The sequence below is a fragment of the Convolutriloba macropyga genome, chromosome 13, assembly GCF_964194025.1.
Source record: "Convolutriloba macropyga chromosome 13, txConMacr16.3, whole genome shotgun sequence".
In the NCBI taxonomy this organism is placed as follows: Eukaryota; Metazoa; Xenacoelomorpha; order Acoela; family Convolutidae; genus Convolutriloba; species Convolutriloba macropyga.
This window is the reverse complement of record NC_134480.1, coordinates 15,307,707-15,322,529: the sequence shown is the minus strand read 5'-3', so window position 1 is coordinate 15,322,529 and position 14,823 is coordinate 15,307,707. Positions and strand designations below refer to the sequence as shown.

At 34.4% G+C, this 14,823-nt stretch overlaps 1 protein-coding gene across 1 annotated transcript in view; it reads right to left on the bottom strand.

The window, feature by feature from the left end:
* The window catches only part of LOC142352177 (uncharacterized), a 33,130-nt gene extending 18,662 nt beyond the window's left edge, over positions 1 to 14,468 (bottom strand). Inside the window, exons 1-2 of the mRNA XM_075404586.1 lie at positions 14,223 to 14,468; positions 13,294 to 13,623 (exon numbers count right to left, since the gene is read on the bottom strand). Of these exons, the coding sequence (XP_075260701.1) occupies positions 13,294 to 13,623; positions 14,223 to 14,341 (449 nt within the window). The 5' untranslated portion in view covers positions 14,342 to 14,468. The remainder of the gene's footprint in view (positions 1 to 13,293; positions 13,624 to 14,222) is intronic.
* Between the last annotated feature and the right edge of the window lie 355 nt (positions 14,469 to 14,823).

The window sequence follows — 14,823 nt, the reverse complement described above, 5'->3', positions numbered from 1 at the left end:
TGTGACGCTTAACAAAATTTATTGAAAAAATATAAAACGGGCCTGAAATGGGATATTTTAACGAATAAAAAACAAAACCAGTAACCAAATTGTAAATTTTGCCCGGAAAGGCAAAGGTGGTAATGTTTACTTTCGGGCTTGCTAGGGCGTGAGGAATATTTCTTAATAAATACCTTCCCCAAAATATTGGGAAACTTGAATAGGAAGAAACATTTCAGTTCAGCGCTCCCGTCAAATCAATTTTAACTAATTCTATGATCTTACAATAAGAGGGCGGGGTCTTAATTCTTTGCGGTAAACTAATTTGAAATTCCTTTCAAACAAATTTGCGCAAAAAGGCGAAACGGCTAATTTGGCTTTACAATAACGACACACGTGTGAAATGTGTTTGAAAGCGGTGAAGTACTTTTTTTTATTCACGTGTAATATTCAGCAAAGCTGAAAGAAGTTGAGAGAGTAATTAAGAGGAAGGGGAATAATTATGAAAAGGGAAGTGGGGAAAAAGTAGCGGGTAAAAGTGGCAGGAAGTTCTTTGTTATCAAAATCAGCCGAAGCTTTCCTTTACCACTGTAAGTGGGCTCAAACCACGAGGGACACATTCCATAAATTCTACAGTATAGTAAGCCTAAGTTATTTCACAATTCTCTCAAAAAATTCTTGCGCATGCAAAAATGCTTGATTAATATTTTTTTTGTGTTATGATAAAAAGGAGCGACAATTAACCCACAATTTCTGAAACAACCGCTACAAATTATTTCAATTTTCAACTTCGATTCGACGATTTTATGTAATCTAAATCAAGCACATAAAACTCAAAATTTACAAAAAGTGTTTCAAACATTTCACCTTTTTCATTATCAATTTTTCCTCATAAATTTTTTAGACGTAAATGCAAAAATGCTATATTTGGAGCTCGTTTAAAACCAGAAAACAAACAGTAAATACACAAAGAAAATTGCAGTTTTATAAAAATGTTGACAATTTTTTGCTCGACAGATTTTGTAACAACAAAATAAAATGGTATAAAAGTGACGTCAGCGCGTAGTTATCAAAATTTCCCAAAAAGCAATCAATGAAATCATGTTCTAGAACGTTTAATCTAGTTCACCGCATTATAATGAATGAATTTTTAATTTCTTTCGCTCGCTTGAAAAAGTACTGTTTTTTGTCCGTTGACGGTATAGTAAGTATTAAAACAAAGCATATATTAAAACGTCAACAAAAATTCATCATATCAAATAGAAAAAAAATGTTGCCAAAAAATTCAGAAAAGATTTTCTGTTAGGTAATATTTAGGCTAATCGACGCACAAGATGTCAAATCACCCTAGCAAAGGTAGCAAAATTCAGCTGCTGAAAGGATAAGGAGATGTTCGCCGAATGGCCCGACAGGCGGTTTAGCCGACAACCACAAATGATAACTTAAATCGACAACCCGACCGTACGCCAATTGTAAAAGTATGACAAACTAGTATACTTTATTAACCAATCAGATTTGTGGACCAATCCGAATTAAGATGTCGGTTAAACTTCAAATTTTTGGGGGTCGGCTAAACACGCTGTCGGCCAACATTCCTAGCACCAGATAGGGGATAACTAAATAAAACATGGATTGCATTAGGGATTTAAGTGGGGGCTTAATTTCGAATTTGTAAGTCAAATTTGCGATTGCCCGTCACCAAAACAAAGCAAAAATGACAACTGAGAGACATTCTCAATCGGGTACTTACGCCCTGTTTAAGTAAAAATTTGTCCTCGTTTCTATAAAATTTGATCCAGGCTTAATCAAAATCTAATAATCATAGGATTTGAACTCTTAAGCTTTTTTAGATCGATAACGACAGTTCTATGTATATTAAGTATTCCTACATTGCTACATTTTTGTTCGATACGTCAATTGAAGATTTTTGCCTCTATTTCAGTTCTCATTTCAAAGCTAATAAAAGTTAGGGCTCTTATTCAAAAGTGATAACTTTTCAAGTATAACTAGTGATTTAACCGAGCGTGTCAGATATAAAGGGCAAAATAGGAGATGGAATAGAATGGCTTGCGGGGAGATAGTGGGATTAATTTAGCCCAAATCGAAACCCTAGCTTCTTTTTCAGGCATGCGGACCAATCGGCAGCGGCCAAAAAGCACCACTTTAGTATCTTAAGATTAAATTTCCTTGTTACGCACGATTTTATACTAAAAAATACGTGACAAGATCAGAGTGAATGTGCCAAGAACATGTTAAATGAAGATGGCTTTTTTTAAAAAACTGCTTTTATGGGGTCGAAATATTCTTTTTTGCGTAGTACCCACTCGCTGTGGTCTCTTGACGGCCTGAAGATCAATGGATTAGTTTCAAAGTTCTTTAGGTGTTGATTTTATACTTATTCTGCAAGATTTTAAAGAAAAATGGATGACTAATGTCGGAATTTCGTTTACAGTGTCTTTTATCTGTTAGTAAAAATTTCTCACACTAAAAATATAAGTGAAAACGGTGAAGGCTAATTGAGAAAAAAAATTCTTGTAGAAAACAGAAAATTACAGTTTGTATAGCAAAAGCTTGTTATTTATTCATTCATAGAAAATTTGATTCCTGATCAACAAATTGTAACAAAATCAATTACTATACCAAAACTACACCACTTAGATGATATCTTTTTGAAAAAATTTTCTGCTATATAGATAATTTTCAAACGAAAGCACTTGAGGTGAATTTTTTGATCTTTATGAAATAAAAATTTCCTGCAATTCACATGATATTGAAACGTGTTGCAAATGTAAAGATGAAGGTAAAAAACCAGAGTTCGTTTTTTAACCCAGAGATCCATAAATTATGAGAACAATTGAACCGCTGTGGTTCAAAGGTCAAACCATTTCAGAATAAACGAAAATGTATGATACCGTCATTCAAATATAACTTTGCTCTGTTGTGGCTTTTCTTTAAGATGAACTTTTAATCAAAATTTTCCCAGGCTAATTATTGACTCTGTACTTGTGGAGTTTTTGACTAATGCGCTTTTTGAGAACTTTATTGGGCTGCGTTTTGTTTTTCGATCCGTTGAAAATTGCAAATGGGTTGAGCTTAGGAGTGGAGATCTGTTACTGTCAGATATTGACCAGCTAAACTTTTCATGAGATTTTTTTTTAACTTGATGTAGGTGTCTTTTTTAACTGGTTTGAGAATGGTTTGATAAGGGGTTATGTTTACGGCACTATGGTATGTTGTTTTCAAATATATTTTTGACAATATCTGTTTATCTTTTCGACATTGTCTGTTTTTCAAGTCTTCAAGAACGCAATATATAATTTTTTTTACTCATCTTAACGAGCACAATTAATGCTTGTAATGCCTCTTTATCTTTAACGATTGTGAAAAAGCAATGTTTTTTATCGAAAGAAAAAATAATTTTGTGTGGAATAAACTGCCTCAAAATTCAGTGATTCTTTTTTTTCTTTCATTGAATAGTTTTCTAAGCAACTTTCTTGAGTTCTGTGGTCTCCTGGTGTGACAATACAAGGACTCAAAATCAATATAATGTTATTTTTATGTTGAGATAATTTCAATATTTGTCGACAATGAAACCGCCTGATTATCCGCGGCTAATTTATCAGGACAGGCAATGGAAGTTTAAATCTTGGTTGTTAGTCTGTGGATGTAAGTTTGACTTTGTTATTGACAGAAATGAAGCGAACTCAATATGAGTATCGGTTTTTTATTATAATTGAATTTCAATGCTGGATTCAGTTGGGCCGTATATAATAACAAGTGACTCAGTTGCGATTAAGTTGGGGCGTAAATAGTAACAATAGTTCCGGATTTGAAGTTTCAACAGTTTAGTTTTCCAATTTCTGTTCTCGATAATTTGGTTTCTTTATTTTGACAGATACGGATCTGTCGGGGTCACATTCTTGGCACTATTTTTGCCATTTGTGTAATTTGTCATGTCTTTAATGTGTTCTTTTCGGACCTCGAATAACGGGCTATGAGTGTTGACTGTTACCAAGGGTACGATCAAGCTGAAGAAATTTATTTGAGGTTTTTTCTACTCAAGCATCGCTATGAGCATTTGGCATGAGTGATTGAATTGAGTTCTAAGGCTGATTTATTAATTGGCGATAAATTTCTTGGATAACTGAGAATTGACTATAAAAGAAGCTTCTAAAATTGACTTAACTTTGATTGATATCATGTAATAAAAAATAAGGCTTAAAATTTCCTGGTTAAAATCTTTGAGACGGGGTACGCTATGAAGGGTTCTGGAGCTGGAATTATTGGTGAATTTTCCCGATAACTGCACTATTGAGAGTAACAATTTAACATTCTTAGTCGCTCAAAAAGTATTTGACTTCTTTTATTCCATATTTTGGTGTAATTTCATGTTCATCAATGCAGCATAAGAACCACTTACTTTCTGATAGAAATATTAGTGTGTTGGCAATCGATGCTTGATATCAATTGAAATGCCATTTCGAAAAGCTAGTCAATTTCAATTGTTTTGTGTTCTGTCGATATTTAGCCGAATATCATTTGCATGTCATTAAGTACTGTAATCTGGGTGAATTTCTGTCTGTCGTGGCCGGTACTTTTTCTTTTAGGTCAATCTGAGTAATGCAGAGTAGTCTGTGCCTATGTTCGGAAAACCGAGCTGAAAACTAAGCATAAATGTGTTCTGTCTTTGTTAATAGCCTTTTTTTAAAAAAATTGAATGCACTTATTTCAATTGGTTTTCCCAAACCATTCAAAGTCCATTCTATATCCATATATCTAGTTTTAGTTTATTCAATGAAAATTCTTTGAGTTGTAGGTCAATAGTTGTTCTGTTATTTCTTTATATTGATGTTCAATTTCATTATTAATTCCGTCTGGAAAGTTGTTTCAGATCATTTTCTGTGTAGCTTAAACTGAAGTGATTGGTTATTCCTTTGCTACTTATTCTTATTTTTACGATTTGGAAAAATTGGATTGTATTGGGGTGCTGCCTTTTGATCAAATCTGTTGACACGTTTTGTTGATTCTTGAAAAGAAATTGACTATGCTGAAACAGAAAGTTGAGCAAAGAACCGAGTGATTTTGCGGCGTGCGTCCTCTAATTTTACAGTTAATTGAGAAGATGGTATTTGAAAAAATATTCTTTCTCGATAGGATTTCTTTTCTGTAATCTATCTATATAAGGCTCTCTTTAAATCTAATTCCATCAAAACTCAGCTACCATGTCACCATTTTCCAATGCAACGGCGGTTTGCAGTCATGTTCATCTGTGTTTTGCACAATCGATGGTCAAGATATTTGGTTTTGTGACAATTTCTCAATTACCTTCTGTAATTTTTGACCTAAATATTTGGTCATTTGTTTTGACGTGTTGAGAATTTTCAATTTTCAATTTTTAAAAGTGTCCTTTTCATCGGATTTGCTTTGCAAAAACTGATCAGTATCCCTACTACGTTTTTATTGCTTTGCTCGCCTGTTGTCGGCTTCAAACGTAAGAAACGGATAAACGATTTTAAAAGTAAGAAGCCTCAGTTTCCTGGAGTTATTTTTTCTACTGATTTATTGAGATAATTTCAATTTTGGGAGTTTTAAGTTTTCAGTTTTTGTACCCCCTGACAGTAACCCATTTTCACATTCGGTATTGTCCGTGTTTCAATTTTTTTTTCGTTTTTCGGATCAATTTGAAACATCCTATGTAGTTTTAGCTACATTTTCTTTTACTAGTGTGGTTGGTATCACAAATATCGAAACTCTTATTCCCCGTCGCTGATATGGGTTGAGTTTTTTTCTTCATAGTAGTGTTGACTGGCAGGTTAAAGTGTATTTTAAAAACTTGTCTGTCGTTTGTTTGTTCTGCTGATGTTTTATTTCGCCAGCTATTGACTTTTTTAGACCAAAACCCTTTTTTTGTTTGGTCTGTTGGCGATAGCCTCTCCCATATTTCAATTTGCCCCTATGATCACTTAGAAGGATTCAAACTTTTCACTAGGAAAAATCAAAATTCAGATACTCTGATTTCGGTTTCTCCTATTTGACAAAAATGTGTTTCGCTTGTCCGGAATGACTTTTACGGCTGTCCCTTTTTTTCTTTCTCGTCCTTTCTCTATTGAAGTTCCTCCATCTTGTGGCAATTCCTCCCATGATTGCAGTCCATAAATCAATTCTGTATTTTGAGAAGGATTTTGCGATGTTCTTTTCTGGAGGCCCCTGCCTGCTAGACAAGTTTTGTGAAGTAATTTTTGTCACTAAAACCAATTGAGAAACGAAAATTGGCAACGATTTTGCATCTCGAGATTGTCTGGTTAAAAAATGTTAAAAGATTATTTGAGATTCAGCGTTCTTTATGTCTCTTATATTTCGCACTAAACAAGGCTACAAGCGCACGTCTAGATAAGTTTAATCCAGATTAATAATGATGGAGACCCCTGCCATATATGTCTTCTGGAACTGAGTAATGTCTGTACGTTTTGTTTGTAATTTTTGTCTACCCTAGTCTATTCAGGATGTTAATCCTGCAAGAATCTTGTAAGATTTTCAACATTTTGCATAAGCTTGCAAAATTTTCTTCCAGGACCTTGCAAGGTTAACGGTATTTATACAAAAAAAGGTTTAGGGAGAAAATAGCCCAAAGCTTACCAGTTTTTTCTTTCACAATGCCGCAATATGTGAGAGGATATTTATAATTTTATCTTCAGCTAGATAAACTTATATTTAATTTATGTCTATATCATTTAATGTATAAGAGCCACGGCCATGCCTCGCCAGCTCATGTGAAAATATCACAAGCGAAAATAAGAAAAAAAATTAGTCCTGGCAAAATTGAAAAAAAAACGCGATTGTGTTATCTAGCACTAATATTCTGTGATCAGTACGTTGAACGCAAATATCAAAAGGGGGGACTAAATGGATAATGGGGTATTGGGTAAAATGTCACGTGAGGGCTGACTAAGATTGACTAGGGCTTTATTGTTTATAAGTTACGTCTGTAAAAAAGTGATTGCCTACAGAAACTCCATAATGTTGACGTTCATTTTTCCCTTTAAGATATTCGAGGTAAAAGCGAGTATGCGGATGTGACAATAAAGTGAACGGCAATTGACATGATTAAAGAGAAAAGATTAAAGAAAAGTAGATTTCAAAAAATGTGAAATTTGTGAACAATTAACTACGATAGTAACAAAAAACTCATGACAAGCGAGTAAAATAAATGAAGCTAGCTTTGAAAAATGACGTCGATATGCGCAATTAAGTGAAAAACTGAGAATTCGACGTATTTTTTCTTTTAATAAACCACAGTTGTCTACAATAAATAACGAAAGAGAAACGGAAAAGTGACAATTAGCAGTTTAATTTTCACTGAGATAATAAAACCAAACAAAACTGCAAGACATCTTACATAATTTTTTAAATGGATACATAAACAACTCAGTAAAGAGTAGGAAAATTGACACATTTTTTACTTTCAATGAAACACATTTGTCTATAACAAACAAAAAAGAAATAAAGGCAACAATTAGCGGTTTAATTTTCACTGAGATCATAAAATGAGACAAAACCGCAAAACTTCTGACAGAATTTTACAAAATTGAAACTGAAAAGTCGACTTTCTGTGGTGATATTTGAGGGACACTTAATCTATTCAAAATGTACTTAATGACGCAGTTTCCAGACATCACTGCTCTCTTTTGTTAGTCTGATTTGAGAAACGTGTGGTCATAAAAAGAGGGGAGAAAATAGGCAAATAGGCAATCCAATTATTTTATCCACATACTTATTTCAGAAGACTAGTTAAAAATCAGGACTAAGCTCTTACACATGTGGGGGAGGGGGTGCAGTTTGTAAGGTTCTGTACTGTTGAGAGCAAAAAACCGGACCAAACTCGAGGGGGGGGGGGGGGGGGGGTACAATTTATAGGTGCCACGGATAGTAAAAACTGGGACTAAAATGCGTGTGTGTGAGGGTGCGGGTGGGAGGGGTTATATTTAATAGAATAGAAAGGATGTTTAATAGAAAGCCCTCAGGTAAATAAATGCTCTTTTATGTTCATAAAAGCGAGTCCATATTGAAAGGGTAAATTGAAAAATTGAAAAGGTTGTTCAGATTTTGAAGGAGTTGAGCGATAAAAACCTGACGCGTCTCAAGTGTAAAAGCCCATTCAGCTATCTGTACATGTAGTCTGAAACTAGTACTGAATCCTACAAAAATATGAGGGGTGGGGGTATTTTTTTTACTAGGGAAGCTTTCTCAAACTTAACGCATCACTTTTGCTTCCCTTTTTCTTTTAGATTAAATTATTTGTATATAGTTTCTATCACTGAACTTACACCACGTGTCCAATTTGTTAAATAATGTATATACTTTTAACAGCTATTAAATCTTCTGCTGTTATCACTACTACTGCACGCAGTTCTCTTTGAGTGGAAAATGAGTTGAAAACAATGAGTTGAAAAAAATACTTAGAGCTGCAAAAATGAAAATTTACAAGTATCGATGCTTACGAAATCGCAAAATGGGCTCCTTCAACTGCAAAGCTATAATCACAAGCTTCAAATGATACCAGTCGGTTCTGTTTTGGTTCAATTTTTTTTTGGTTGTACGAAGTTGCAAATTGTGGTCAGCAGTAGTATATTTCGAATCAAAATTTATTAATTTACGCAAAAGTAGATCAACTTCTAAATGCTTCTAACTTTTAAATCAACTTCTAATTGTTGAATGAAAAAAAAACATAAGTCCTATGAAAAAAGAGCAGGCCACAGAAGACTAAATTACCGGATGATAGCAAGACTAACAATTGCTGCAAAGTCCATTTGACGCGAATTAAATAAATCGAGTTCGTCAGACTCTTGAATGGTCTCCCAAAAAGCAGTTTTTTTAAAAAAAAACTTATCTCAAGTTAATAGATGCTAATGATGATAGACTTCTTAAAGATGAGGGGTCTAATTAAGAGCTATTATCTTTGTTCAAAAGATTCTCTGCAACATCTAGAAACAGCACATGTACAAGCAAAGTTTTAACGCAGAGCAACGTCAATACACAAATATGGACAAAGCAGAAGTTTACTTCTAATCTAAATAAACAATACACCGAACCTATCAACCAAAAGTCAATCCAAATACAATTTTTACCAATAACTTAACTCTTTGTCTTTTTAAATATCAGCATCCAATTTTTTTCGTCCTAAAACATCGCCACGGTTTCATTTTTAGGAAAATTTAATTGTAATTCATCTGTAATGGTTTATTACTCCAATACTTCAGTTTCATTCGGGGATGAGTACCAAGCTTTAGACAAACATAGAAAAATCGATATCTTTTGTGCTGATTGAAACAAATGATATCATTGAGAAATTTGAATTAAACACACTAAGTTGAACGTGGAACCAGTCTTTTTTGAGATTCAGTACCACGATGAGAAAAAGAACAAAAACGGCAGAGTTCAAAAAAACGTTCAAATTTTTTGAAAATAAAAGTTTTCAAATAATGAAAACCATTAGATTTCAACTGATTCTTTAAATATATTGATGTCCAATCAAACATCCATTTAAAAACATTCATACCTGTCCTTATCCTGTTAAAGTTGAACGTCTACAAAAACAAACGACGACAATAGACGAACAAAGTTTAATTAAAATTTCGCGAGTAACCGGTGTCGAAACCCTTAAAATCATTATCTGTTCCGTAAATTTACGATATAATCAACTTGCCTCCTTTAAACGCCAATAAGGTGTGATATGACCTCCTAATAATGAGACTGGCTAACAAATAGACAAAAAAGACTCAAAAGGGCGAAATTAAAACGTTTGTATTTTTCGAAAACAATTAATTTCACAAAAATGAAAAAATTTGCTGTCAACTGAAATCATTAAATAGGTTCATTTTTTTTCAAAAAAACTATTCAGATATGTCACTTTTTAGATTATATCTTAGGTCTACAAAACAAACGAAGATTCAGACAAACATCAAAAATTAAATTAAACTTTGCGAAAAACAGATGTTGAATCCGTCAAAACAAAAATCAAAGCACTAAAAACATTAGATTGTTTTAATTGTGCATTTTTCAACACCAATTATGTGATGTGCCACCTGTAATTAATAAGATTGTGACACAATTGGACAAAAAGAACAGCAAAATGCAACGTTGCAAAATTTAAAAATGCGTTGATTTTTTTTAAAACATTTGTTTTCAAAGTCTGGAAAAATTTATCTATCAGCTGAAATTAATAAATAGGTGCCTTTTGCATCTGAAGGAAGCCACAAAGATCTGCAAATATCCAAAACCTTCCATACAAATCTAGGAGAAGAGCAAATAGAGACGTATGTAAAAAACTCCAATAAATTGGACTAGGAGGAGAAGCCGCAACAGTTGAAATGAGGCTCCAGATTTTGATTGTTTAAATTGTTTGTTCTTTCACCACAACATATAAATACGTATATAAAAATATGAGAAAAATTAATACCTCAGCAGAATAAAGGTCCCAACAGGTCCAGCAGAATGATATTAACCAAAAACAATTTGTTTAAGAAACAATTTTTCGTATTTTGATAAAAAATATTTAGATTTATTGAAGATCAATTTTTTCTTTTGTTGATTTCAATTTTCAGAAAATATTTTGTTTCGTTGCAATTTGCAGCCATAGGATTGTCTTGCAGCGTGGCTGCAGTTGCTTCGAAAAAATTTGATTCGAAAAAAAACTTTAAAGGTAAAGGGAATTCTTATTTTTGAAGCAAATAAATTAAGGATTTGTATTAAGCAAAACACAATTTAAATTCATTTATAAAAGTTTGTTGCTGCAATCTGCTACTCTATTGTTACTTTGGCAACTCAAGGCATGAGAAATGAAAAAAAAAACTTTAACTAGCAGAAAGTTTGACTGTGGTTACGATGCATTCAGTTCCGAGATTTGAAGTTCTCTACTCGGGTGTTTTAATTATTCCATTCTAGCTCACATGTATAATGTCTCATTTGACAAACTTAACCTTTTTGGCGTACATTTTAGCACCTGGTTGTGGCTGAAAACCTTAATAGAAAAAAAATTGTGATAGTGTCCATATTATGATCCGTTTTTTTCATGTTTGCATTTTTTCGCTCACTGTTTCACTCTTTTTTCACGGGGTGCTGTTTTAAAGACGGTATTGTTTAAGCATTTTTTTAATTCATCAATTTGTCTCTTTCTCTTCTTGTTAATTTTGAAACCCTCCAAATGAGATGCAGGCTCTTTAATTGCGCTATATTTATAATCCTAAAGAAAAATTATCACAATTTGCTGTGAATTTTTCAAATTTTATTATTCTGTGGTCAATAAGGAGACCTGTTCTGTTTGACTGTTTCCGGTATTTATAGAGAGAAACTTTTTCTTCTCATCAAAATTGCAGATATGTTAGCAGTGATCAATGACCTCAAAGCAACACAAAGTTGAATTCAGATGCAAAAAAAATCTTTCTTTTTTTTCCACAGTGGCTATTTTTATAGAGAAAAAACCACGAATAATGTAAGCGTTAAATAGTAAAAACTGCGGTAATTTTTCAATGGCAGTTTTCGTCAATTCCTTAAAATCAGTTTTCAACAATATGTAAGTCAAGTAATTATGGTGTGTATAATTGTGAAATTGCGAATGGACACATCAGCATATCCTGATAAGAAACAACAAGCTCAAAATTGCATTTTTGAAATACAATTGCAAACCGACACAAAGAGTAAATAAAAATAATGTTTACTACAAGCGGAAACGTTCATTAAAGGTAGTGAAGAAAAAAAGAAGCAAAAAAGGTGAATGAAATTGAATAAAATCAAAACTTCACATTTGCACAATAGTCAGTTTTCATGTCAGAAATTATTAGCTGTAAGGTATACCATTGTTAAACCGCAAGTTCATTGAATTAATAGAATATGGTTGCTCGAGGCGTTTTTAAAACATCAGAAAAGCTTTTTCAGTAAACTGGATGTCATTTAGCATTTAGCATTTCCTTCATAAACATTTTCAAGCTTGTATGTTTCACACAAAATGTAGTTAAGGTAAGTGTTGGAGCTACTGTAAGGACCTGAAAAGCAACTACAAAAAGGCAATTGCGCTGGTCATGAAACATACCTGATTGCAACACGTCACAAACGCAAACACATCGGGCTTTACCTTAAAATAATTTTGACCTTAAATTGCTACGTCAACAACTAAAAAATCAAAACGACCAGAATTTTGTCTTAGATCCTTACTCAGTGCGGCATACCACATTATCCACACCAACTCCCTACAAGATCTTGGATTTCCCAAGCGCCACACCACAGTTTTCAAGATCTTGGCAAGATCTTGCGTGATTTTCCAAGTCCTCTGAGTTTTTTTGAAAAAGTTTAAGTTAAAATCCAAATCTCAATAAAACTCCTTAAGCTCTCATAAAGTTCATTTTAATTTAAGTTACCATTGGGCTTAAAGCGGGCTCAGGCAAAATTTATTCTGAAAGAAAACAGAAGTTCCCTAGAAAATCAAGAATCTCTCTAAAATATCACAGGTACAGAGTTTTTGCTGCTTATCATGTCTTGGTTCACAGCTTGCGTTAAAGACATACGATACCACCATTTTCACCCTTCCTCTTAAAAGGCAGCGAGCCTAACATTAAGAGCCTCTGCCGGTACCGAACTAAGACTGCTTCTAGAGAAAGTGGCTGGCGCTTTCGGGCGCTGACTTTCATTCAATCTGGAAAGCGCTTAAATTTTGTGAAAATGGTTTTCACAATGCGATTAAAAGCCTCAAAGTAAGAAATAGGATCAAATAAATGTGAAAAGTACTTACTTTCGGCTGTAAGTGTAAAAAAACGAGTAAATTTACTCGAAAATTTGGTACCGATAGATTCCCGAGCCGAAACCGAATGGTTATTTTGCAAGATCTGGCTAGATTCTTGCAAAATCTTGCAAGACGATGCATCGTTTTGCAAGATTTTCTTGCAAGATCTTGCAAGGTAACCATTCGTATTGCAAGAATCTTGTAAGATAACTATTCGTCTTGCAAGAATCGTGCAAGATAGCCATTCGTCTTGCAAGATCTTGCAAGATAACCGTTGTTTTACAAGATTCTTGCAAGATCTTGCAAGATAACTATCCGGTCTCAACTGTGGTTGCTCTTAATTTTTAGACCATTATCTGACCAAAAACGAGTTATACTGCCCAGGAAAAGAATTGTCTGAAATGTGGACAACAATAAGAAAAAGGGTAGCTGAGAACAAGGCCCTCTGGCCTAATGCTGTTCCCCAGCATTACGTAGAAACCACTATTATTATTATTTTGCATGAACGGTTAACCATTGTTCCCAAAATGGTTATAACTAACGTGATCTGAATCGGACACGAAGCCGACAATTTCCTGAATTCCAGTTCCCACGAAGTGCTTTGAGGACTTAACAAGTTCACACTTCCTTTTGACGTTTTCTGATGCGCAGTACACAACCGGCTGCCCGGGAATATTGGCATCTTGTCCAGTTCTCCCTCATGGGGAGGGGTTCCAGTGCTTAGGGCTCGGATCCGGACTTCGGCTTCTCCTCGGAAGACGCTGCTCGGATCTCGTAATCCTGAGGAACGTTTGCGCTGTTCGCAAATTGACAATGCTCGTCTGTGATTCGCGTAGGATGTCTTGCGATAACTGAGAACTTTGGAATAGTTTCTACGAGAAAGTGCGAGAGAGCATGAACAAATGGAACAGCAATACAAAGAGAAAAATTTGTATCATTTGAACAATTTTTCCAAATGTAGGTTCATAATATGTAAAGTCTAAGCAAAAAAGAAATCTCAGTAAAGCACAAAATTTTACCCACGAACTGTTGCTGGCTACATGCAATTATAGAAAATAAAAAACGAATAATTTTCCAAAATTTTCATTTTAATTCTAACTCAGAGTTAATTCGAATTGAAGTAAAAAGTTTTCTTTCCACAAATGGGCGAGGAGAATAAGTCGAAAAAGACCCCCAGTTTAGAATATGGACCAAAGCGAACAAACCAAAATAGGGTAAATAAGCCAGACCAAACACAAGCATGGTCCAGACGGAAAGGCGCGACCATAACTTAGTCCAAACCATGAGCTTGGTCGCACCAGACCTCCTGTCAGCGACCCGATTGTCTGGCCCATACCCGTTTTGTATCGCTGACCTCATCCTGAGAAACAGACCTACATCTTTCGTTCTGAATGCAAAATTCTGTTCCCTAATTGAGTAAAAAAGGATAAATTTATGGAAATATGCTCTCTCGCTCGGTCAAATTATTTACTTGTTATAATGCACAGTACTCGGAGGACTGCAGGAACCTTCGCTTCTTGGAGTATTTTCGGCTGATCCGTGCAGTCGGCCATTTGAAAGGGTCTTGCGATTATTATAATAGTTCTGCATGTGACACACTCCACTCTTCCTCGTACCAGATGGCAGAGTGCGTTGCTGGTAGAAATGATGAATTCTTTCGGGTGTTTGAGTTCTCTCATGTCTTATCGGGCAGATAACCGAAGGCAATTTTAGCCAATAAGAGTGACGTCAGTTTAAAATTGGGTGTTCCCGGGTTGGCCCATATGAGATACCATACTTAAGATCATTCATGGTTCCATCCACGGAGGGCCAAATTTTCATGTATAATCTTGCCATGGTATCCAAGATACCATAAATAGTGGGGTGTATGATATCAAGATCCAATAAACCACTAAATTTTTTCTCGTCGAAGGCCAATGGCAACTACGATATATTTGTTGTATTACGTGATACAAAAGGCGTCATTTGAGATCACCTTTAAGTTTTTGTAAGGACTTATATTTGGAATCAAAGAAGCCATACAACCAAACATGTCTTACCTATGGTTTCCAAGAAACATTTATGGTGGGTCA